General features: G+C 41.6%; 1 protein-coding gene across 5 annotated transcripts; it reads right to left on the bottom strand.

The window, feature by feature from the left end:
- Nucleotides 1–9,624: 9,624 nt before the first annotated feature.
- LOC121694892 lies at nucleotides 9,625–25,732 on the bottom strand. Of its 5 annotated transcripts, none has more exons than XM_042075298.1 (10): nucleotides 17,356–17,570; nucleotides 14,802–14,834; nucleotides 14,639–14,703; nucleotides 14,341–14,466; nucleotides 14,142–14,249; nucleotides 13,660–13,684; nucleotides 10,273–10,328; nucleotides 10,162–10,186; nucleotides 9,995–10,032; nucleotides 9,625–9,778 (listed from the first exon to the last, which is right to left on the bottom strand). In XM_042075298.1, exons 2-10 carry the CDS (start codon nucleotides 14,828–14,830, stop codon nucleotides 9,714–9,716), a joined length of 537 nt encoding a protein of 178 aa, XP_041931232.1. In that variant the 5' UTR covers nucleotides 14,831–14,834; nucleotides 17,356–17,570; the 3' UTR covers nucleotides 9,625–9,713. The 5 variants fall into 5 exon arrangements, with proteins under 5 accessions (XP_041931232.1, XP_041931233.1, XP_041931234.1 ...); XM_042075299.1 differs by lacking the exon at nucleotides 17,356–17,570 and adding an exon at nucleotides 16,396–16,646; XM_042075300.1 differs by lacking the exons at nucleotides 14,802–14,834; nucleotides 17,356–17,570 and adding an exon at nucleotides 25,671–25,732.
- Nucleotides 25,733–26,451: the final 719 nt, after the last annotated feature.

Here is a 26,451-nt window from a genome sequence, read left to right as displayed (position 1 = left end):
TTTCTCCATGTTCTCTCAGCTTTCCTACATGATCTTTTTAGATCATGGATATTTTCGTTCATCCAAGGTGTCAGTTTGCTACAGGGCCTTTTTTTAGTCTTTAAGGGTGCCACTCTGTCAAGCAGAGCGCCTAATTCACGATTGAGAGCCTCTACCATTTGATCAATGGGATGATGTAAAATATCTAAATTTATGGAGTCTATAAGAGCTATGAACTGCTGTTCTGCTCTAATGTCCAAGAGTCGCGATTTGATTGCAATTTCGGGATGAATTTTTGGAGTATGTAGTACAATATTAAAAGATACACAATGATGATCAGACATATTTATATCTTTTACTGATAAGTCTGTGACTTCTATCCCTCTGGAAATGACTAGATCGAGGGTGTTGCCAAGGTTGTGGGTGGGTCCTGTAACATGCTGCTTTAGCTCTAAACTGTCCAACACATTAAGGAACTTACTGGCTTTAGCATCAGTTGTCTTATTGACATGAATATTGAAGTCGCCATTTACAATTATCCGATCATAGCTAGTGATGATGAGCGACATAAGTTCAGAAAACTGGTCGAGAAAGCCAGTCCATAGTTTAGGAGGGCGGTATAAGGTTAATAGAAGTACAGCTGGGTCAGCCTTCAGAGTGAGGGCAATATACTCAAAGGAAGCGAATTCGCCAAAGTTGACTCGTGTGCAACTATATTTGTTTGAGAGAATGGAGGCAATTCCACCACCTCGTTTGCCTTGTCTAATTGAGTGGAAGAAATTATAATTTGGGGGACAAGTCTCAACAAGAACAGCTTCGCTGTCTGAAGTCAGCCAGGTTTCAACAAGAAACAGAAAATCCAATTTTTTTTCACTAATAAAATCATTGATTGCAAAGGTTTTGGTAGTAAGTGCACCTATATTTAGTAAACCCATGTTAGCTGAAAATGCCTCTGGCTTTTGAGGTATATGCTGAGGTATGGAAAGAATATTTGTTAGGTTTCTAGTTTTAAATTTGTCTTTTCTTTTTACTATACGTTGGGTAGAAATCAACGTTGGAATAGAACTATAAGCATAAGTCATGCTATTGCATGACACAGCTTGATCTATGGTAGTAGTATTGTATGTTACCCTGCAGAAAACATTCTCAGACTCATCCACATGTATAATGCCATTCGAATCAATACCTGGGGGGCGTGAATCTGTAATATTTTCTACAGAATGTCAATGTCTCAGTGTGGACGCTATGTTGTCAGAGAGTAGCCTGGCTCCATGTTGGTTTGGGTGGAGACCATCACGCTTCAGCATACTGGGCCTCTCCCAGAACAAGCCCCAGTTGTTGACATAGGGGATGCTTAGGGAAGCGCAGTAGCGTTTGAGCCAGGTGTGGAGATCGAACAGTCTGGACCATCTCTCAGCACCTTTTCTGTAGGTAGGGAGAGGCCCAGAGATGACAAAGCGTTTTTCTGTGCCCATCAGAGTGGTGATGAGAGTTTTGTAGTTTTCCTGCAGTGCTACTGACTGCTTATCTCTGATGTCGTTCGTGCCCACGTGTACGATGATGTTGTTGACCTTGGTGTGGCGGGCCAGGATGCTTGGGAGTTTCTGCTGGATGTCAAGGACCTTGGCACCAGGGAAGCAGTAGACCTTGGAGGGACCGCTACATGATGGGGGAATGCAGAGGTCTCTAACCATGGAACTGCCGATGACCAGGGTGGAGGTTGATGAGGTCCGGGGAGGAGGGGGTCGGGGGGGCGCCGACTTTGAGGAGGGACCAGGATGGTTGTCTCGGGGCTGGAGGGGCTCCTCATCCTCGGTCAGAATGGCATAGCGATTTTCCAGTCGTATAGGTTGGGCTGGGCCTGGGTGCCGTCCGGACCGTCTGCCGTGCTTGTGATGCTTGCTTCTACGCCATGGCTCAGGCTGGTGTGGAGTGGAGCTGGCCAGCAGAGCAGGCTTGGTTCTCAGCAGAGGCCGGGGAGAGGCAACAGGGACAGAAGTTGCATTAGTGCATGGCATGGTTAAAGTATTGGAGGACAGAGTGAAATCAGGGCATCTGGCATTTGTGTGTGTAAGAGAGGTAACGTTACTTACGGAGAGAATGGTGTCGAGGAACTGTTCATCCTTCTCAATCTGATGGAGGGTCGCTATTCTGGCTTCGAGTTCCACTATCTTTTCGCTGAGAAGGACGCATGAGTCGCAGCCTGGTGCACAGCTGAGGGGAGGCATCGTGTCGCGGCGAGGGCTCGCCGGTGTCAACTGTTTTTTAAACGTTTGTTTGCTAGTTGACTAGCAACAGCGATATCGTGCAGTTCCTTGATAACTCGAACACAGGTAGCGGGTAAGTAATCTGAGAAGATCTCACTTTTATATTGAGTCACTAGTTTTGAGAGACGTTAGAAGGAATTTGATGCTTTCTTCTTCCAGATATCGTTTCCTTGGCCCGGTATTATTTGCAGCCCACGTTTAACGTTAACGTTTGACAGAAAAGTTTGACGATCAAGGTTATAGAGTCCGATAATCCAAAGCCTCGAGCAACAACAGTTTATGCAAGAGTTTGTTCACGAGATATAATCGGTAGCCAGTAAATCCGTAGAAAGTAGATGGTAACAAGGAGATTTAAGATGCATCTCTTTATTTTAGGCAAGACAGGTCTGTGTGTGAGCAGATATGTGGTCACACACCAGCTGATGCACAGTGAACCAAGCCGTTGCAGACCATCCATGGCTAGCACAAGCACATGTGTGTGAGCAACCACAAGAGCAGACAAACATACACACATTACATAGTTATTTTGGGTACGTTCTTAGTATGACAGAAAGAGACAACAGAGGTCAGGGACTGTTCATATCTATTATCTACAGATCTTGACAACTAAACATATCCCTACAAACAGAACACATGAAACAGATAAAACAGAGCAGGCCCCAGATGAGGAACTCAATGAACCAGATGCCGCCATCATGGTTGTGGGAGCAGTCTTGGGCTAGTTTCTCAGAAAGAGCATTAAGTTGTTTTACCTTTTCACCTATTACTCATTTAAAAAAGTAATTCCATTACATGCTACCAAAAGTAATTAGTAATGTTTGTGAATGCATTGGTCATGAAGGACAAATAAAAAGCCACTTTGACATTTTACAGCAATTATAACACTTACAGAGTATTACCGGTAGTTATGGTTTGGGTTTTAGTACACTGGCAATACGCAGGTTGAATGTTGTTGTCATCTTCAGTGTCTCAGCTGTATTTCCCACAAAACATTTCAGATTTCAGATGAGGTCCTATTACTGAAAAAGTAACATGTAAAATTATCTCAGAAAAGGAAATGAAATAGAATTGTCAAAGTTACAGCCATGATTTGTTGAGTGGTTTTAATGCACTAATGTCAGTGTATTTCAGAAATCATATAACATTTTTTTTATAACAAATAATTGTTTTTTGACAAATAAATTGAATCATCTCCGTAATGACTTAACATAAAAGTGCAGGATCGTTTACACTACACAGCAGTGAGTTAAGGTCAAGTACGCGGCTCTGTTACCTTTTCTTCTGTATGAAAATGAAGAAGTCCACCACAACAGCCAGAAGTACCAAGAAAAATACAACTGAATAAACAAGCTTGATGACATGCCCCCACGACTGACCTATGAAAAAAGGTAAAATAATATTAACTCTTCAAATCAGCCCCCAGAATATTTACATTATTAATTTAGCGGACACTTCTAACCAAAGCTACTGACATATGTCAATTACAACACAAGCGGAGCAACTCAGGATTAAGTATGTTTCTCAAGCACACAACGCTGAAAGTCAGGAATTGAACAATGGAATTGAACTGTTCAAGCTACTGCATGCTAGCTCAGATTCTTAACCACCACACTACCACCTCCCTGAATATATATGTTGTTTAAATCTGACTTCACTGCTCCTTTGAAACACTAGTGTTTATAAGTTATATATTACCCTCAACGTAGATGATGACTGAGTTTTCATTTGTTGACCTTGCTCTGCCATGGTGATGTTCCTTTGATGAGTACACGCAATTGTAATGGCCTGAGTCTTCTTTCCTGACATGTACGAGTGTAAAAACGTTTTCCCCATTGGAATGAACTGCTCTCTTGCTGATTCCAATTCCATCCTTACAAAGGTATATATACCCAGTTTTGTATGCATCTTGTGTCTCATTGACCTCACATTTCAGCTCCATACTGTCTCCTTCGATTAAATTAGTGTTTTCTACAACAATTCTGGCTGAAATGAAGTCTAAAACACAAGTACATACCTGTTTCTGATTTCTCTTAGTCAGGTATTAAGAGTCTATCATGTCTTAAGTGGTAAATTATATTGGACAAAATGAATATCGTACATTACCTTTGACACTAATGAAGACAGAATTGTTGCCTATACCAGTCACTGTATTATTTTTTTGGTTTAGCGGTTGTATATATGCAACTGTAATTGCATGAGTCTTGTCTAGTGACTTCTGGAAAGGTATAAACAAAATCCCCTGTGCTTGTAACTACTCCCATCTTGATCCCGACTCCATCTTTGCAGAGATGCATGAGTAGGCCACCTCTCTGCATTTCTATGTTCTGAAGAATCGCACACCTCAGTTCCAGTGTAGTCCCCGCTAACACTTCAGCTTGTTTTGGGATAACTACGGCAGGGCTAAATTCTGAAACAAACAAACAAACAAACAAAACAAAACACACAACAAAAAACAAATGCATGTGTAAAATTGTAAAAAAAAGTTTTTGTTTGCATCCTCTGTCTCACTGATCTCAACATGAGCACATTTCAGGTCCACACTTTCTCCTTCAAATACACAAGTGTTTTCTGCAAAAATTCTGGCTGAACAAAAATCTAAAACACAAGCAAAATTGACGTTATAGTGAACAGTATATCTGTTTCTTATTTCACATAGTCAAATAATAACAGTATCATGACATTGTCTAAAGTGGATTAGGAGTTGTTTGTAAATTATATTGGACAAAATGAATATCGTACATTACCTTTAACTCTGATGAAGACAGAATTGTTGCCTATACCAGTCACTATATTATTTTTAGGTTTAGTGGTTGTATGCAACTATAATTGCCTGAGTTCTGTCTGGTGACTTCTGGAAAGGTATACACAACATCTCTTGAGCTCGTAACTATTCCCATCTTGATCCCGACTTCATCTTTGCAGAGGTACATGAGTAGCCTATCACTCTCTATTTCCATGTTCTGAATAATGACACACCTCAGTTCCAGCGTAGCCCCCGCTAACACTTCAGTTTATTTTGGGATAATTTCGGCAGGGCTAAATTCTGAAACAAACAAACAAAGAATAATAATAATACATATTTTTTTTTATTAAGAATATCTATCGGTTCCAATATTTGAGGCACACAAAAATTTGATAAACTAGATGTACCGCAGAGCGGTACAAAATATGACCGCCGCCCAATCCAGCACATGTTTTCCACAAAAATAAGTCACGCTGAAAGGCATATATGATTCTAACAGTCTCACTGAATTGCATTATGCACACTCAATTCTCACTGGTATCTGCTAGACAACAAGTACCAAAACATGATTAGTTCATAGATTTCACATGTAATATACATTTTATACAACCCCACCCCCATCTTGCCTGTTCATAATTCTGAGAAATTCTTGAATTGTGTGCATGTGTGCGTGTACATGTTTATGTGTGTGCGTGCTTGTGTGTTTGCCTGCGTATGTGTGTTTGTGCATGTGCATGCATGCGTATATATGTCTACTGTGTGAGTATGTGTCATACGTAGGATTACTGTGAGTGTTTGTGTGTGCGTGTGTATCTGTTTATGCACATGTGTGCATATGGAATGGGTTTACATGACCCCTGGAGGCAAACATATGCAAAAAATTGGTCATCCTAGGCCCTACGGTTCTCAAGATATTCACAGAAAACTGTGTCTGCCCTACCCTCCTTTCGGGGAGTCCAGACCAGCGGGGGGGGGGGGGGGGGGGGCACAGATCAAAACGAAAAGCGATGGTTCCATGCTATCCATGTGGGGTTACATGCCCACCAAGTTTCGTGTACCCCGGTCTTTCAGTGTCCCGGGAATCCTTGTTGGTGTACGGTCACTAAATGTACACATAAATTATTTTATTGTAAGGTCCCCCATGAACGAAAGTCCACGAAACTTGGCATGCATTCGGAGGGTGTCATAATGATCCTACACTTTCAATTTCGTGCAGTTTTGACCATGTCAGCCAGAGATATTGTGATGAAAACACCTAATGTTTTGCTTTTTAATTTTTAACTAGGTGGCACTATACATGAAATAAGTGGTAATGGGATAGGTTGACATGCCCCCTTAAGACCAACATACAAAAAAAAGGTGGACCTCCTAGGCCCTACGGTTCTCGAGATATTCACAGAAAACTGTCTCCGGCCACCTACAGGCCAATTGGTGTATAGTAACATAAATTAATTTATTGTGTGGCCCCCCATGAACGGAATTCCATGAAACTTGCCGTGCATTCAGAGGGTGTCATAATGATCCTACACTTCCAATTTCGTGCAGTTTTGACTATGTTAGGTCACAGATACCTGCGATTACAACACCTAATTTTTACTTTTTTGTGTTTAACTAGGTGGCGCTATACATGAAATGAGTGGTTATGGAATGGGTTGACATGGCCCTTTGAGATCAACATACAAAAAAAATGGTCCTCCTAAACCCTACGGTTCTCGAGATATTCACAGAAAACTGTGTCTGCCCTACCCTCCTTTCGGGGGTCCAGTCCAGCGGGGGGGCTACAGATCAAAACGAAAACAGGAGGTTCCATGCTATCCATGTGGGGTTACATGCCCACCAAGTTTCGTGTACCCCGGTCTTACAGTGTCCCGGGAATCCTTGACGCTGCGCGGCGGTCATAAATAACTAGTAGTGTGTGTATATTATTTATATAATTTATGAATAATATAACTTAATTAAATGTTTGACATACCTGCCTGAAATGATATATCCACAACACATAAGCCTTTGTTAAAGAAAAAACATGGATGAGAATTAGCTGAATTAGCTGTGCTACCAGTCATATTTATTACAGGTGACATGGAAAATCTCAAGTATCATCCAACTCATCCAACAATGTCATATTACAATAAAATAGAAAACGGTCCTTGCTACGTTTAGGCTATGCTAGGCATGCTATAAAATATAGTATACTCACAAATGATAAGGAATAGAAGCCCCATTGCTGAGAGTAGCCTAAAGCTGAGTATGACGATGTGACCCTACGGCACCAGACATTAGTACTGACGGAGGCTTGTTCCCAATAAAACTAATAGTCTTCATTTCATTGCTTGAGTCATTACATACAACATTGGTGAACTAGTTATCAAATTCTGTCACAATGCTGTAGAATTGCAAAGAGCATCAGTAAAACTGTGAAAAGTACATATTCAGTGTCTTGTACTCACTTACTCCCCTAACTAAAGCAATTAGTAACTTTCCTGTAGTTTTCAAATGGCTGTACAAATACTGTATAGTGCTGTCTTGAGCATTTTCAATAGTGTCACCGAGTTCTGACCATTTTTTGCATGGGAAAACTCTGAGAGCATAAACTGTCGTAATGAAAACATGACAAAGCCATTTGACTATCTTGTACATAAACGATGGTGTCAGGACTTCTCATTTTGATGACTCTGGCAGTTTCATTGACATAAATACTTGCTTTTGAGGAATGGCCTATCCATTTTGAGCAGGTGACATGCTTTAGCAGGTTATCCACTAGGTTTTGCAGTTTGCACTAATTGTTTTGAGAAATGCACTAACTACTGTGCAAATACTTAAAAAAAAAATACTTTGGTTTCTCAGGAGGGACCCTCTCCACAGTATCACAGTAAGTGTAATTATATGTTGAGCCTTTAAACTCATTTCAATAGACATTGTTACCTTGTATGTTAAACTGCTAGTAGTAGTTTCTGACTTTGAAGTCGGGTAGATTGACTTTCCCCGAGTTTAGAAGTGGGAACTCTATTGTATATTTCCCCGGTAGGTCAGAATTCTTGACCTCAGGTTTCTGGAATGCAGCATTATACCATGACAAAGGTTTGGTTGAAGTGGGAAATTCTTTGTTTGAGGCCTTCTCTCTCTCTCTCGCTCTCTCTGAAGTTTTCTGATGATCCCATGTGCTGCTGATGCACAAACTCTCTGGGTCATATAAATAAGTATCTTTGAATTTGAAGTTGTATGTGGGGTGGAAAGTGTTGTGCAACTTAGTGCCTGACAACATGTGCTGTGCAGATGGGAACTCTTTAGCTAGTATTTCCTTAATCTGCAAGGTTGGAAATATCATGTCCAATATTTCTTTTTCTGGACAAAGACCCTGTATATGAGTCAGCTACTGTGGCCTTTGAATGTTTTAAACTGATATAATTTTCCAATCTGTCTGATATTGTCACACACATGAAAAGCTCTACCTCTGCAAATGATGCAATTCCTTTCTTTAAAGAGATCTGGGATGCCATTGGCTAAGATGTTCTGGCCATAATAAATTCCAGCCTAGCTAATGGCATAGTTCCTGATTGTTTTAGACAGACCATAGTTCAACCTCTCTTAAAGAAAAATTATTTTTTTTCTTTTAAAAGTTAGTATTTTAAGTAACTATTGGGCAATATCAAAACCATGCCATTTTTAAGCAAAGTTTAAAGGAATTATCCGGAGTAAAATGCACTTTAGATCGATTTACGGATGATTGGGAGTACATACGTTGAGTTGACATCCAAATCATGTCATTCGGATGTGTTTTGAGAAAGTTTGATGATACCGTTTTTAGTCAAAGCTCGTTAGCGTGGAAGTGAGAAGGGCATATTATTTCGCCGCTACAAAACGCTATTTTTATACCTCTTCTACAGTTCCAAACAACATTGCACTTACGTGGTAGTGAGTACGATTTCGTCGCCGTTAAAAAAAAAAAAAAAAAACATAGTCCAGTATTTCTTTTGAAATTGAAATGAAGTTGTATGGACTGGACCATGTTTTTTTTTTTTTCGGCGACGAAATTGTGAATTTCCAGAGCACACTTGGCAATCGACTCCTACAGCAGCAAAGATGGCAACATTTCCGGAAAGGTACTGGCTTGATGAAATTCATTCTGGACTCTATCCGACCACATAAAGACCTCGGGATACTTCGGTTTGGCTTTAGGGACCCTCTACTGAACATAATTTAAACATAAATTATTTGCTTGACCATGTTCTGTCTTTTTGGCACTGGAGTAGCCCATTGACTCAGATGTGACGTGATCAGGTAAGAGGTTTGGAACAAAAATGGCAATGCTGCTTTGCGTTTGGGACTTTTATTTTGACAAGTTGTCGTTGTTCTGTCTTCTACATTCATGAAAGGTTTGGAATGAATGTTAAGTCATGTCTCATAAAACAGTCATGAATGCTTTATGTGCAGTTTATGACCGCTGCTATGAATGTGTTATGAACTCACCCATCAAGTAAAGTGTTACCTTTTTGTTTATGTCTGATGTTATTCGAATACTTCTTATAACATTAACTGCTGACACATTTGTTAATGAAAGTGAAAGCATGGCAAACAGCAGTTTTGGAAAGATGAATATCTTTTATTTGTATGACACCAGAATGACATGTCTTTTCCTATGCACAAGAGTACATTTCAAGAATTGACCATCTCGTTTCACAGTAAAAACAGCAAAATTCAATCCAGTTTATAATTCATCAGTGACTTCATCTGTGACTCTTTGTGACTTTAGCATATACGTCATTCAGTTCAGCTTGTGCTTGACGATGTTCTGCATATATGGGAGAGACTATATTAGCACATTGCAGGTATGAAAATACAAACCCTATTCAGTGGGGTTAGTTTTAGATGTTCTTTGCCTATGTGCACATAAAGTAACCTTGAACTCTGTGTCTATGCACGTGTGGTTAAGCCAACAGTCTTCACATGGTATCGAAGAAGACATACTGAACAGAGCAACAAATATAACACAACTGCACATACGCACCTCTGTAAGACGTAGAATAAAGAGCACTGCTGTCAATGCTGTGGAGAGAGAGAGAGAGAGAGAGAGAGAGAGAGAGAGAGAGAGTAGTATTCAAATTCATTGATGTATTATGACTACATTTTGGATAGCTATTAATCTATCACCAAATGCCATGATAAAACACTTACAGTTCAGAATTTGGTTCTGTGTTGGCTGAGGGGAAAACACCTGAATTAGAACTTGACCTTAGCATGTAATCAGATTCTGCATAGTTTACTAATAAAATGACTAATGCTTACGTGGAACACATTCGATTTCACAGTACACTCCAAATACATCATCACTGGAAGGAGATCTAGAAGATATGTATCAACACATTATGTAATAATGCTGCATTAATTAGTGATAATGCAATATTCTTTTCCCCACATTTCATAATCAGGGCGATAGATGCTAGGAACTGTTGCATCTTGTGCATTTCTGAAAACTATAAGACACTGACTGACAGCAAGTCTAAAGTGAATCACTGTAAACATGCATTCATCTTGGGGAAGATGTTCTTAACCACATATTTGTTATGTTACTTTCAGCTCTAAAAAATATGGAGGTCTGGACCTCAGTTATCTCATAGTTAGCTACAGGCCTGTGTAATAGGCTTATTCTGTGTCAAATCAAATAAGGTTGTTAGTGCTGCACCGTCAGATTTTGTTCAAACCTTGTCAAGAATGGGTCCCAAAAACAAGGCCTGTAAAATATTTCTGTTCAAATCCTATGTCTTCATATTATGTTCATCCCTTGAAATTCAATTCTGAAAATCACATTATCTGGGATGCAATGTTTGGCCATTAACATAATGAAAAGTATTATTCATAGGCAGCCAAAACTTTGTAGGGTGGAAGACGATCATGTTCTCAGTATGACTGAACCTTTAAAAGTTTGCATGGCATTTTCATTGATTACAAGGCCCAAGATTTGGGAAAAAGTGCAAAAAAAGTGACGTTAAGGGTAGTATAAGCTTGTTTTTGTATGCACAAGTATTGATCATTATTTTTACATATTATATTTTAGTAATGTACCAGTATTTGAGCTCTCCACATATAATGGGTTGAAGATTTTAAGGATTAAACAAGGTGAGGTTATGTTTTTCAACTTTCAATTTCGTGCAGTTTTGACCATGTCAGCCAGATATATTGTGATGAAAACACCTAATTTTTTGCTTTTTAATTTTTAACTAGGTGGCGCTATACATGAAATAAGTGGTAATGGGATGGGTTGACATGCCCCCTTAAGACCAACGTACAAAAAAAAGGTGGACCTCCTAGGCCCTACGGTTCTCGAGATATTCACAGAAAACTGTCTCCGGCCACCTACAGGCCAGTTGGTGTATAGTAACATAAATTAATTTATTGTGTGGCCCCCCATGAACGGAATTCCACGAAACTTGGCGTGCATTCAGAGGGTGTAATAATGATCCTACACTTCCAATTTCGTGCAGTTTTGACTATGTTAGGTCACAGATACCTGCGATTACAACACCTCATTTTTACTTTTTTGTGTTTAACTAGGTGGCGCTATACATGAAATGAGTGGTTATGGAATGGGTTGACATGGCCCCTTGAGATCAACATACACAAAAAAATGGTCCTCCTAAACCTTACGGTTCTCGAGATATTCACAGAAAACTGTGTCTGCCCTACCCTCCTTTCGGGGGGTGCAGTCCAGCGGGGGGCTACAGATCAAAACGAAAAACGATGGTTCCATGCTATCCATGTGGGGTTACATGCCCACCAAGTTTCGTCTACCCCGGTCTTTCAGTGTCCCGGGAATCCTTGACGGAAATTTGGCCTAAAAGCTGTAGCCTATGTCAAATTATATATTGAAAACATTTTATGTTAACGTTTCTTTTAGGATAGGCTGTGTTTTTGCTGAAAAAGTAGCCTAGTTCGCCGGTCATTATTCATTCATTCTGCATATCTTTGCTATCGTTTTCTTTCAGAAATGTCCAGTGGCTTAAACATTGTCCTTTATTGTTTGCTTTAGGCTTACCTTTATATTTTAGCCTACATTATTCAACTCATGTACATGCACTGCCAGTCAAAAAAAGCAAACAGATGCGCGCTCTGCACCTCTTTACGCAACTCCGACGCAACACTAAATATGAAGATGCCCTGCTTTCAGAGGATAACTTCCGTCCCTTGATTGTGTAGGCTATATATGATATAAAACATCTATAGCCTACATTGTATAGCTTACATTCAAATATTACCTTTCTGTTACGAAGCTGGGAATAGGCCTATGAGCGCAAATTAGGATGTAGTGGAGGCTAAACCAGTGGGCAGCCGTGGCCCATTGGTTAGCACTCTGGACTTGTAACCGGAGGGTTGCCGGTTCGAGCCCCGACGAGTGGGCCGCGGCTGAAGTGCCCTTGAGCAAGGCACCTAACCCTTCACTGCTCCCCGATCGCGGCCGTTGTAGCAGGCAGCTCACTGCGCCAGGATTAGTGTGTGCTTCACCTCACTGTGTGTGTGCTGTTTGTGTTTCACTAATTCACCGATTGGGTTAAATGCAGAGACCAAATTTCCCTCACAGGATCAAAAAAGTATATATACTTAAACGCAGTTTATCCACCTCTGACATTTCAGAAATAGAATTTAGGCCTACCCACCTCTTATCAGAGTTTATCCACCTCTCAAAAGAGTTTATTCACTTTTAACATTCAAAACGGTATTATCCAATATTATCCTTATTATTATTAAATCTGAGCGTTGGCATGGATTTGAGCATACGCACCGTCTAAGATCAGATCTGTGCGTAAGAACGCTTTATAAATGAGGCCCCTGGTGTACTTACAAACTTTTCAATGCCTCGTATTATGAGTACAGAACCTAATTGTATACTGTAGAAGTTTGGTAACATTCCGGGCATTATTAGTGGGGTAATTTATGAGATACACGACTTGTTCCATTAGCGCCAACGTTAAGCTATTGGGCCTGACTGATAGTGCTAACGCGACCAATGTTCGACCAAGGGGGGGAAAAAGCTTCTGAGGCTGTGTTTGGCTCACAGCCATCATGCAAATGACCATAGGGTAAAATTCATGCCGAACCATTACTTTAATACATTGTTCTTTTTGCAGACAAAATAATGATTGGTTCCATGTGGATACAGAAAATGAGTTTACAATATCAATATCACCAGTTTTGCACTTTTTGCCAAATATAAAACTAATGGGAATGCAGTACAAACTTTTCAATCATACCGAGAATATGTATGTCTTCCCCGATACAAGGTTTGGGCAGGCTAGGACTAATACTTTTCAAGATATATATTAATGCTCATGGCTTTCAATATAAGGCATTTCTGAGAGTGTAAAAATTATACAAAATCATTGCATACAAAAAATGTATGAAATGTAGGAATTTAAGAAAAATATTTTACATGTCTTAGTTTTGGGAGCTAAAGATTAGGATGACAAATTCTGAGCAAAATCTGAGACTGTGCAGCAACCATTTTCCTGGATTTTGTCTGATTTGACATGGAATAGGTTATTATTTAATGTAAAGGTTATCACAAAATGTGGGTGTTGTAGGCTAGTGCATTTTGTACTACCACAATATACAATACATTAATGCAAAATATTGTCTTGTTGTGGGTACAAGGAAAATCATGAACAATATGAACTTCACCTTACTGGCGGTCTTTCCTTGGGACCTGGAATGGAGAACAAAATCAGGATAGCAGGACAAGCACATCATGAGCAGGCCAGCAAGCCGAGAGGATAGTCAGTATAATCTGGAATCTTTACGTCCTTAAGTTGAGTCACTCTGGACATTTAACCTGTCACTCAAAGTCAGGCTAGTTTGGTGAACTGCTACTACTACTAGTCCTCCTAAGGCTGCTTGAAGTAAATATGTTTGACTCATGAGTTCAGGGATTTACGACTGAAACACCCATTCAGGAGAGTACTGAAAGCCACCTGGGATTTAGAGTTGGCGTGGTGGGATCCCTCCTTCTGAATGCATCAAGCCTACATTTGGAAGCTGCACCTTTGGTGCATTAACCTAATGAATGTTTACTCTAACTTAGTTACAAATGTCCCTCTGCAGAATTAAATATGTTCTTTCAAAACAATGTTAGCTTAACTAGCCACAACAGGATCAATACTTACGCTTTCTACGTGATATTCTACAGCAAATGTAGCACATGCCCAGTGACGATACCCATGCTAACAGACCAGCAATCAAGAAGAGAATGAACTTGAATAAAGGCCATGGAGCTAGGAAAAAAATAAAATGCTCTTCTATACAAATATCTCAAATATGTTATTATTGACTTATTTCCATTAACGAGGATTTTAGGACGCATACCTGACTCTGGCTGAGAATGGACCTGGATCTGATGGACCTGGATGAATACAGTATTTGCGCCTGTTGCTCTCACCTCACCAGCGTTGACTTTTCTGTCTGAATAGACACAGCTGTAGCTGCCCGAATCTTGTTGTGTAACATCAGGGAAGATAAATGTAGCATCTTTCTTGCTACTCAGTAGTTCCATACACACTCCAATTCCATCTTTGCAAAGGTACATATTTATATCCTTGTGTGGAGTGGAGGATGTTACACCGAGAAGGCTGCATTTTATAGTCACATTCTGCCCTTCACTTACATTGGTTGGTTTTGCATAAATGTTTGCAGGGTGAAAAGTAGGAGAATCGGAAGAAACATTCTGCCCTGGTAGTATTAAAAAAAAAGACAAAATGTAAATGATAAACTAAATGTACAAACATAACCACCATATTTGCACAGTAAAATGGCTCTAATTCACCTACCTGTCTGGCATGACAATTCCGCTACCCATGTAGCTGAAGAGTTAAAGGAGAGAGATCACTGATGAGGTCATCACTCATCATACCTTTATTTATTTATTTTATTTTGTGTATCTAAGTGGTAGGTGGTGATAACACATGAATTAAATTGTGTATGTGTGTCTGTCAAGAGAGAGAGAGAGCGAGAGAGAGAGAGAGAGAGAGAGAGAGAGCGAGAGCGACATTGACAAATGCTTGAATATTATAATTATAGTATGCCTATTGCTTACAGAATTACAAAGTCAGTAAACTGAAACTCATAGGCGTGCATACATAGATACTAGGTGGTGCTAAAGCACTAGGAAGTTTGCCCTTTATCAACGAAAATGCCCTTTTGAAACTTTTTTTTTTTTTAAATTATTAATATTATTAAGATTTTACTGAGGTTTTGAAATTATCTTTTGAAAATCTGAGCCATTAAAAACGACTTAAACAATGCCCCGAAATGAGCCACCTCCTTGCGCACACCCGACCAGCCTAGCTCTCTTCCTTTGTCACGTGAACTCGCGCGGTCGCGCGCAGGGCACGCCAGATGCGCAGCACCATAGCAGTTCAGTAAGCGTCTTCAGATAGCAGGCATGGTCGCTGACAGGCTGCTTCTCCCGTGCCCCATCAGCCAGGTAACATACAGATCAAGCAAAATCTTACAGTTTGCCCTCTAAGCCCACATGTAATAATTTTGTTGTGCAGTAAAATGTCTCATTCAGCACCAAACAAGCATTTTTGCCGACTGGTCACCAGATAAACTAGTTAGATGAAGCTAGATAAAGTTTTTATGCTGTAGCCCAAATCAATGACAGATAACGTGACGACCACATACAAATAATTTCGTTAGATTTTGCAAATTTATGTGTTAAGAAGAACGTTTTCTGTTGTATATGTTTTGTTAGGCAATTAACACATTAATTTGTGATAGAAGAAACGGGAAGTTCCCCATTACCTGTGAAAAATGCCCATCTGCATTCATGTAATGACAACAGTCAGTAGCCCACTATAACTCCTTCTCGTACTGTTTGGTCTCTTTATTGTCTTACAGATCAAGTAAAATCGTACAGTTTGCCCTCTAAGCCCAACGTGTAATCATTTTGTTGTGCAGTAAAATGTCTCATACAGCATCAAACAACTAAGCATTTTTAGCCGACTGGTCACCTGATAAAGTTTTACGCTGTAGCCCAAGTCAATGACAGATAACGTGAGGACGACCACATAGGCTACAAATAATTTCGGTAGAGTTTGCAATTGCAAATCTATGTGTTAAGACGAACGTTTTCTGTTGTATAGGTTTTGTTAGGCAACATAAATTAACACATTTTGGTCTCTTTATTGTCTTAATTGTATATTGATTTACTAATTGCAGCACAAGTCAAATTTCATTCAACATGTGCGTGTAATTTTTTTTTTATAATTAAGTGTTCCACGTGCGCTAAAAAGTGCCCCCCCCCCCCCCCATCCTGAGCACCTGCCCCCCAAAATGTCTGTGCACGCCACTGCTGAAACTGATTATCCTGTATCAAATCCAACAGCACAAAACACTCATTATTTCCACAGATGTACTCACATATAAGAATGAGTTGCAGCCCCATCGCTGTGTCTGCCTGTTTGACCACTTTGTGCTGGGATGGTGTGTGACCATGTGGTTCAACAAGCAGCACAGCAGAATGAACATCCTTTTTCATATCTCTAAATTCTATTGGTTGACTGTAACAAGGCTGGGCATAAGCACGTAAGTGACTCATCCAAGCTGCAGTCAAGTGCTTTTAACTGTATATGTTTAGCTACACTGCAGCAACGATAAAGGTTACAGGTGTCTGCATCTGCTCTTTATCCAGAGTTCAGAAGGCCTCTCACAGACTCTGTGAAGAAGTTTGTGATGTATAGTGATATTGTCCTGGGTTTACAATGCTTATTGCAAAACACTGAGTTTGAATTGAAGGAACAAACTGTATTTTATGACATTTTGTTGCCATAACAGAAAAGTCTAAGTAATTTGCAATTTACACTCTCGTTTGACCATACATCCTTAGCCAACACATGCACGTCACCCTCCAACTGAAACGTTACATAATGCATTTCTTTCGTATTGTCAGGACACGTCAATGGAAAGGTGTCAGAATGTTCAAGTTTATAAGCGATGGAGCTGATACTCTTCTGCCCTCAGCTATGTGGCTCTACACAGCCTAGACAGCGAGCTAAACAAGTGTCCAGTAAGTGCTCAAGACACTGATGCCGTTTGAGAGTGTTTACTTGGAAACCACAATTTGTAAAACTGAAAATACAAAAATAAAGGAGATTTCAATTAATAAAGCTATCATTTTGTGCATACATGTAAATGACAAACACATTATTCCGCTACGGGTCAAACAGCGTTAGCTATTTCTGAACAGTTCCAAGTTAGCTATAAACTAGCCTAGGACGCTAGTCAAGGTTTTTTACTATCATATAGCAATACAAACGCAAAATACATATGCAAAGTAAGGCTAAACACATAGCTTAACTAAATTATATCATCCAAACTTACAGATTGTCCCGTGACGAGGGCGTAATATAAACAAAGACATGCACACGAATTCCACCGTCTTTCCACTTCAAATGCACTTACAACAATGACTAACATTGGTTTACGTGTGCTTAATCTCACTCAGAAACGGAAACCACCGCTAGGTGGCAGCATCTACTTAGAAACAGGAAGTATTCACTACAAAACCCAGGGACAGAACACTCCCCGTCTGACATCTTAAGGATGTCACCCAAACAAACCTATGCAAACAGTTTCAAAAGGATATCAAGACAATCCAGTCTCTTAAACAGTGTCCTTAGACACCAACAGGACGACCTCATTGATGGGGCGCAGGTAAAGTCTTTGCTCGCCGTCACGAACAACCTTCACCTCAATCTTCCTCACTCTGCCATCCTCACTGGGAAAGGCTTTAGTGATGAGCCCGACTGGCCAATCGTTCCTCTTCTCCTGGCCCTGTTTAAGCAGGACCACATCTCCTTCTTGTAGATTCGGTCTCGCTGTCCGCCATATGCGCCGATCTTGGAGCCCGCTGATGTATTCTTTCCTCCATCGACCCCAGAAGACATTGGCCAAGTGCTGCACACGTCGCCACTGTGCCCTGAAGAGGTCGCGGCCAAGTGCTGCACACGTCGCCACTGTGCCCTGAAGAGGTCGCGTCCAAGTGCTGCACACGTCGCCACTGTGCCCTGAAGAGGTCGCGTCCAAGTGCTGCACACGTCGTCACTGTGCCCTGAAGAGGTCGCGTCCTTCAAACTGCCCTGGTGGTACCGGCGGTGTGCCAGACTTCTGTGTGAGCAGCATGGCAGGGGTAAGAATCGCAGGATGCTCTGGATCTGTGGAAACTGTTGTGATAGGCCGTGGATTTACTATTGCAGTTACCTCAGCCATGAATGTTACCAACACTTCATGAGTGAGATTAGCATATCCATGTTGCAGTAGCATTGCGTCCAAGATCCGACGGGAAACCCCCATCATGCGCTCCCAGGATCCGCCCGTGTGTGAAGCATGAGGAGGATTGAACTGCCACTGGCAACCGTGGTTTTTGAGGTAAGTATCAATTTCGCTGTTGTGGCAACCCTTCTTGTCAATTTGCAGCTCCTTGCAGGCACTCACAAAGTTGGTCCCACAATCCGATCTGAGCAGTTTTGCAGCACCTCTGATGGCAAAAAAACGACGCAGGGCATTGATGAATGATGATGTGTCCATTGATTCTATGATTTCGATATGTATGGCACGCACACTCATGCACGTGAAGATGACAGCCCATCTCTTGGCCTCTGCTTGACCTCCCCTTGTCTTCCTGACCATGACATGCCAAGGCCCAAACACGTCTAGGCCCACATATGTGAACGGTGGGTCTGTGCTCAATCTGTCCTCAGGCAGGTCCGCCATGATCTGTTCTTGTTGTCTGCCTCTCAGCCTGCGACAAGTGACACAGTTGTAGATCATACTGCTGACCGCTCTCTTTCCTCCCACAATCCAAAATCCTGCAGCTCTAACAGCCCCTTCAGTGAAATGTCTACCCTGGTGGTACACCCTTTCATGAAAATGTCTGACTAATAGCTCAGTCACATGATGTCTTCCCGGAATGAGCCTACCTCCGACTCTGAGAAGTCCACTTTCGTCCACAAATGGACACAACTTGCTGAGTGGGCTTGATCTTTTGACAGGCTCACCTTGTTCAGCGTGTTTGAAATCTTCAGCAAAGACCTCACTTTGAACAGCACGAATGATTGTGGCTCTTGCCTGTTGAAGCTGGTCTTCATCAAGGTGCAAACTACATACATGCCAGTGATGACAGGCACTCTCTGGTCTGTGCTTGAAGGACTTGGCAATGTGTTGCAGCCTAGCTACTGCCCTCAACAGCAGGTTCCAGCTGGAGAATCTTTCAAACCTAGCACTTCCAAGATCACCTTTTGACAGAGTGGTAGCACAGGTCACAACCTCTGGCCGCAGCTCTGGATCAGTTACAGGGTCAACCAGGTTGAAAGGCTTCTCTTGTATTTCACTTTGCTTTGAGTTAGTGAGGAAAGGAGGTCCACTTAGCCATGTGGAGAAACACAGCTGTTCAGCGGGCAGCGCTCTTGTGGCATGGATTTAAATGAGTGGGCACATACTGTACTGCCACTGATTTGCCCTTGTAGATCGCCTGATACGTTCCACGCGGTTATGAACATAGACGTAAAAACGTCTCTTCTCATTGAAGATGTAACCCAGCACGACCTTTGAGTCTGTGAAAAAGTTCACATCGTCCACGTCGATGTCCAGTTCTTCTTGGACTAACTCTGCTACTTCAACGGCCAGCACTGCCGCGCAGAGCTCCAGTCTCGGAATGGTGATGTCTGGTTTTGGAGCAAGCCTTGCTTTACCGAGAAGGAAGCCCACTTCACTATAGCCATCGGCATTTGTAATCTTCAGATAGGCAACAGCCCCTACAGCTTTTGTGGATGCGTCACAGAAAATGTTTATCTCTTTCCTTTGTGCTGCTGATGAAGGAATTGAAGTGTACATTCTTGGGATGTTCAACTGCTGTAAGTGCTTCAGAGAGTCTTTCCATCTTTCCCACTGGGCCTGTTTGTCTTTTGGCAGTTCAGCATCCCAGTCACACACATCAGAGGAGATCTCTCTCAAAATAAAGCGACCTTCAATGCTTACAGGCACCGCGAAGCCAAGGGGGTCGTAGAGGCTGTTGATGACTGATAGCACTCCACGTTTAGTGTATGGCTTTTCACTGATTGTCACCTGAAACATGAACAGGTCTGTGGAAAGGTCCCACCCCAAACCTAAGCTGCGCTGTACAGGTGGTGAGCTTTGCCCAAGGTCAAGGCCCTGCAGGCCAGTAGCGAGATCTTCGTCAGGGAAGACGCTTGTGATGGTGGGGCTGTTGGATGAGATCTTGTGCAGGCGTATGTTTGACTGTGCGAGCATTTTCTGCGTTCTGCGCAGCACATCAATGGCCTCAGTCTCAGAAGAAAAGGATTTCAATCCATCATCCACATAAAAGTGGCGTTCGATGAATAGCCTTGTGTCCCTACCATACTCTTCCTCAGCTTCAATCGCAGTCCTTTTTAGCCCATAGATAGCAACTGATGGTGATGGAAAATTTCCGAACACATGGACCCTCATTCGAAACTCTGCAATTTCTCCATCCATCCAGGAACCGAAGGTAATCACGATGCTCTTCTTTAACGATGAAGTTGTGGAACATTTGCTCCACGTCTGCCATTACAGCATATTGCTCAAGTCTGAAACGGATGAGCACCCCAACCAGAGTGTTGTTGAGATCTGGGCCCTTGAGCAGCACCTCATTGAGAGAGATGTTGTTGCACTGGGCACTCGAATCAAAGACTATCCTGATCTTGCCCGGCTTCTGAGGGTGGCAAATCCCGAAGCTTGGGAGATACCAGCATTCTTGACCAGCTGTGATGGGAGGGGCAATTTCGGCGTGTTCCTTGATTAACATCTTCTCCATGAACTCCACATAATGGTCCTTCATCGCAGGCTTCTTAGTTAATGTGTGACGGAGTGACATCAGCCGAAGGAGAGCTTGGTCTCTGTTGTTGGGCAGGCGTTGTCGAGGGAAACGAAAAGGGAGTGGTGCTACTCAACTGTTTGCCTCATTTTTGCAGAATTCTTTGCTCATGATATTTAGGAACAATTCATCTTCTGCAGATAGTGCCAGCTTATCATCCTGCTCTGTTTGCTTGAAGATGAGTTTGCCTATATATCGTCTTTGGGCTGCGTTTTTCCTAAGAGGGGGCTAGTGTCTGTAAACCTTTCCCTAACATGGATTCTGTTTTCACAGGGGGAGAGAAAACTGGGTCGCCCATTTTGAAGTATGTTTGTCTTGAAAGAGCTCACAGTGGGTTTATGAGCTCCTGTGAGGCAAACATCCCCTATGATCACCCACCCCCAAGTCAAGACATTGAGCGTAAGGAGCGTCATGTGGCCCGTTAAGCTGACTGCGCACCTTGTGAGCCCGGATGATGTCCCTGCCTAGGAGGAGAAGGATTTCTGCTGAAGGATCCAATGGGGGTATCTGGGATGCGATGGGGGTATCTGGGATGCGATGGCCTGAAGATGAGGGTGGTGTGTCGCTGCCTCTGGAGTCGGGATCTCCCACCTATAGACCCTTTCAACAAGGTAAACAAAAACAATGCTTGAACGTTCTATTTGGGCCCCAATCTACTTCCTCTGCATTAAGATAACATATGGAATGTTAAACAGGAAGTCTTGTGGGGCCAACTATGATGCTGATAATGGAACTCTCTTGAAAGGGTCCATTATCAGGAATCTGGTTGCATTCGGTGAGTGTTGGCAATGGCATAGACACCTTTCCATCGATCCCCTCAACAATGAATCCATTGGCTCTTCTCCCACTAGTGTTTGTTATGCCAGAGCATGTCTTCATTGTGTACGGTAGTGCTTCACTCTGTACACCAAAGATGTCAAAAAGGGTTGTCCTTGCCAGCGATACGTTACTTTGGTCATCTAACATTGCATACATTTTTCTCTTCTTATCAGGAAAGGCTTTGTGATAGATGTTGACCAGGCAGATTTTAGAACACGACTTTCTTTGGAGCCCTTTCCCACCTCTGTGCAGCTGGATGTGGTCACAGTGGAGTCTGGGTTGTCTTGCTCCCCGCCTTGACCCCCTGTGGATGTGTTAGGCTCTTTAATTGACCATGGGGGTGGTCCAGCATGCAATGCTGAAACATGACCATTGGTATTGCACTCTACACAGTGAATCACGGCTTTACAGTCTTTGGCCCTGTGTTCTGTAGACATGCAACATTTGTAGCAGATTGAGTGCTCTTTCAGCAAATTTCTCCTCTCATCCAATGTCTTCATTCTGAAGCCCCTACATTTAGCTAGTGAATGTGGCTTCTTGTGAATGGGACATTGTTTATCTGGACCAGCAGGGGGAGTATCAGTGCTGGTGTGTGTCGTCTCAACCTGTGTTTTGTTTGCTGTGATGGGGGTTCTGAATTTTGCTTGCTTTACTAGTGTCTTTTCTGCTTTGAGGGGGAGCATGCTAGAGCCTTGCAATGTAAAGCTGGGGTCTGTTTTCATTTCAGCATGGCTGTTAACAAACTTGACAAAATAAGAAAAAGGTGGATAAAGACCATTATGTTCATTCTTGTACCTTGTTCCTTGTTTGATCCATGCCTCTTGGAGGTTATGGGGAAGCTTCTCTACTATGGGGTTTATGCCGCTCGACGTATCAAGATAACTGAGGCCCGGTAGATAACCTTCATTCTTTGCTGCTTGCAGCTCGAGAAGAAGATCTGCGAGTTCTTGCAAAAGGTGGTTGTCCTTGTAGGAGACTCTGGGGAAATTCTCCAGACGCTTAAATAGAGATGCTTCAATTACCTCTGATGAGCCGTAATTCTTGTCCAACCGTTGCCATAAACGTCGAAGGCCTGTCTCCGGATTGTTCACGTGGACTGCTCTAATCCTAATGGCGTGTTGAAGAGACTCCCCGTCAAGCCACTTTGTGAGTAGATCGAGCTCTTCGCTGGCTTTGAGGTTTAGACCTTCTATGCCATTGCGAAACATAGACTTCCAGGATATGTAGGTCTCTGGCCTATTGTCGAATACCTTGAAGCCAGATGTCAGCAGATCATGACGTGCAAGGTAGGTAGCAAGATCAGACATTTCTGTCGCTCTGGATGTTGATTTCCTTCGCATGTGGGTGTTGTCTGTTCGGTTAAAGGTGGGTGGAGCCTGATCAGGCTACCATCTGGTGGGAGTCTCTGTAGCATACCTGGGTGCATACTGAGTGGTTGGTTGTGGCACATGATGATCCAGGTCATGTGAATCCTTGAACTCCCATTGAGATTCCCCAATGTCTTTTTTCTCCTTTTTCATATCATGTTCACTATTGAAGTGGGTTTTGATATATTCTTCAATGCGTTTGATAGGCCCAGGTGTTGAAACTGGAATACCTGGGATAGGCAACTCGATATGTTCAGTTGGGTCTTCAGCTGCTGCCTCTAGGACCCTCGCAGCAGCGAGAGCTGCTTCAGCTTCACCCTCCTGCTTTGGAGCATTTAGTCTTGCCTCGATGCGTGCTATCTCGACCTCAATGTCGATTTGCCGTTTGGCAAACTCAGCTCTGGTACGGGCAGCCTCAGCGTTCGCTCGTGCTTGTGCTGCAGCCTGACTTGCACTTGAGCCTTTTGATCGGCGTGAAGCAGACGATAAAAGAGATCCGCACTCTGACCTGAATTCCATCTGGGAAAGGGGGGATAAATAAATAATAATGAGATAAATAATAAATAAATAAAAATGAGACTGAGGCCATTGATGTGCTGCGCAGAACGCAGAAAATGCTCGCACAGTCAAACATACGCCTGCACAAGATCTCATCCAACAGCCCCACCATCACAAACTTACAGATTGTCCCGTGTCGAGGGCGTAATATAAACAAAGACATGCACACGAATTCCACCGTCTTTCCACTTCAAATGCACTTACAACAATGACTAACATTGGTTTACGTGTGCTTAATCTCACTCAGAAACGGAAACCACCGCTAGGTGGCAGCATCTACTTAGAAACAGGAAGTATTCACTACAAAACCCAGGGACAGAACAGATAGCACTTCACAAAAAATATGTACAACATGTAACAAGATGAAATATGAGCTCAATTTCAGCATGATTCGTCCTAACCAAAAAATGGCCTGCTGATGCTACAGACAAAACAGGACAAAATTGAAACAGATGAAATATTTATTTGCATGAAATCTCACTCATCAATAAAAATGTACACAGTCCAGAAATCTAGAAACAATAAAGATATCCACAAAATGCTGGTGATGAACCACTGACATCCGTCCACAAAGCTTTACTTTAACTTCCTCATCTTTCTATTAAAACAATACTAAACAGTGATGCTTATTTACTAAGTGATGAGTTGGGGCATGTATTTCTTAAGAGCTAAAATAGGTATTTACTATATTTTTACATCAACATAAACATATATCTGTTCAATTGCATGAGATCATATATATAGCTTTTCTGTTGTAGATATATGAAAAACTTAATATAAATACAACTATTAACAGTATTCCAGCAGAGAGTAGTATTCGCATGACATTCATTTGGAAGTGACCTGCAGAAAAATCCAAAACAAGAACACAAAGGAAATGAATAATACAAAAACCAGCAAGAAAACAACCAATGAGAACATTTTCCATAAAATCCATTTATTCGTTTTTGAATAGAAGGCCTGAACTTCAAGTTCACTGAACTTTAACTGTTATTTTCTGTCCTTATCAATTTCTGCGGCAAGTGGCATCTTCTGAATGCAAGTACTGTAAATTTGATGTATGAACCTCCTGGGGATTTTCCCTAAAATTGTTGTATTCACACAAAAAAAAACACACACTGCCACTTAAAACTACTTTGAAAAATAATTCTACCTAATTTGTCACTAACAGGCTCAAACGTAGACTTTTTACATTTCTTTCTTATATATAACACATGCAGGGATGATGCACCTACGTGCCAATTACCTAAAAACAATCGTAAAAGTGTACCATGGCAAACTCATGCTGTTTTGAAGTCAAAGTTTGCACTAAAGGTTCACACCAAATATTGATTTGTTGTTGTTGTTCACCGCACTTCTAGTACTAGTATTTGTAAGTAAAACTATTTATATCATCATTTTTAAATGCATTACAGCCATTTCCCCACAAGTTCCTATTTTTTCCCCTGAGTATTACTGAAGAAATACAGTATGTTTACCTGGCAGAGGAATGATTTGGATGAATATAGGATTGTTGCCTGTTTCATTGACCTCACCAATGTCAACTTTTCTGTCTGAATAGACACAGCTGTAGGTGCCTGAATTTTGTTGTTTAAAATTAGGGAGGATAAATGTAACATCATCCTGGCCAGTCAGTCGTTCCATAAGCACCCCAATTCCATCTTTGCAAAGGTACATATTTAGATCCTTGTGTGTAGTGGAGGATGTTAGACCAAGAAGGCTGCATTTTATAGTCACATTCTGCCCTTCTCTTGCATCTCTCGTTGTTACATAAATGTTTGCACGGTGAAAAGTAAGAGATTGAGATGAAACATTCTGCCCTGGTAGTATTGAAAAAAGACAAAATGTAAATGCAAACTCTCCCCTTCTCTTGCATATCTAGTTGCTGCATACATTTCTGCAGGGTGAAAAGGGGGAGAATCAGAAGGAACAATCTGCCCTGGTGGTATTAAAACAAATCAAACAAGTCATGAATTATAAACTAACTAAGTGAACATAACCACCAAATTTGCACAGTAAAATGGCTCTAAATCACCTACCTGTCTGGCATGACAATTCCACTACCCATGTAGCTGGAGAGTTCAAAGAGAGAGAACACTGATGAGGTCATCACTCATCATACCTTTATTTATTTATTTATTTATTTATTTATTTATTTAGTGTATCTAAGTGGTAGGTGGAGTTAACAGATGAATTACATATCTTTAACATGTTCTGTGCTGTGTGTGTGTGTTTGTGTGTGTGTGTGTGTGTGTGTGTGTGTGTGTAAGAGAGAAAGAGCAAGCGAGATACAGAGATGGCAGATGACGAACACTTGGATATTAAAACTATAGTATCGCTTACAGAATTACAGTCAGTGAACTGAAACTGATTATTATTTATCACATCCAACATTGTCCTTCATCACAAAACATTCATTATTTCCACAGATGTACTCACATATGAGGATGAGTTGCAGCCCCATCGCTGTTTCTGCCTGTTTGACCACTTTGGGTTAAAAAGGTGAGGTTGTGAGAGGTCATTATTATTGTTAAGGGGGGAGGTGCACATGCTGCTGTTTACAGGAAACAAGTCTAAAGCTAGCCGGTTAACTATGAAAAACCACACAAACACCACCATCACTTTTGCTAACATACAAAATGGTTTCTTTTTGCAATAACAGTATATGCTGTGAAAGGTTTTGTTTGTGAGGTGTTAATGCAGAACAGCATGGTGCAAATCCTGGATGGCTGCTGTGTTTTGCTGCCCTTCACCTGAACATATTCCATCCACATGAATATAAAGATGATGCCATGGTAAAATTCATCAAAAAATGCCAAT

The sequence above is a fragment of the Alosa sapidissima genome, chromosome 20 (assembly GCF_018492685.1).
Source record: "Alosa sapidissima isolate fAloSap1 chromosome 20, fAloSap1.pri, whole genome shotgun sequence".
In the NCBI taxonomy this organism is placed as follows: Eukaryota; Metazoa; Chordata; class Actinopteri; order Clupeiformes; family Clupeidae; genus Alosa; species Alosa sapidissima.
This window is presented reverse-complemented; position numbering and strand designations above follow the sequence as displayed.

Bases quoted from the DNA above. Each gene is read 5' to 3' on its own strand.
- LOC121694892 (XM_042075296.1), bottom strand. From the start codon at position 16,573: ATGAGTCACTTACGTGCTTATGCCCAGCCTTGTTACAGTCAACCAATA. The intron at 10,329-13,659 runs GTGAAGTTCATA...CATATCTTCTAG, and splicing joins AAGGAAAGACCGCCAGTAAG to ATCTCCTTCCAGTGATGATG. The intron at 10,187-10,272 runs GTAAGCATTAGT...TTTTCCCCTCAG, and splicing joins TGAAATCGAATGTGTTCCAC to CCAACACAGAACCAAATTCT.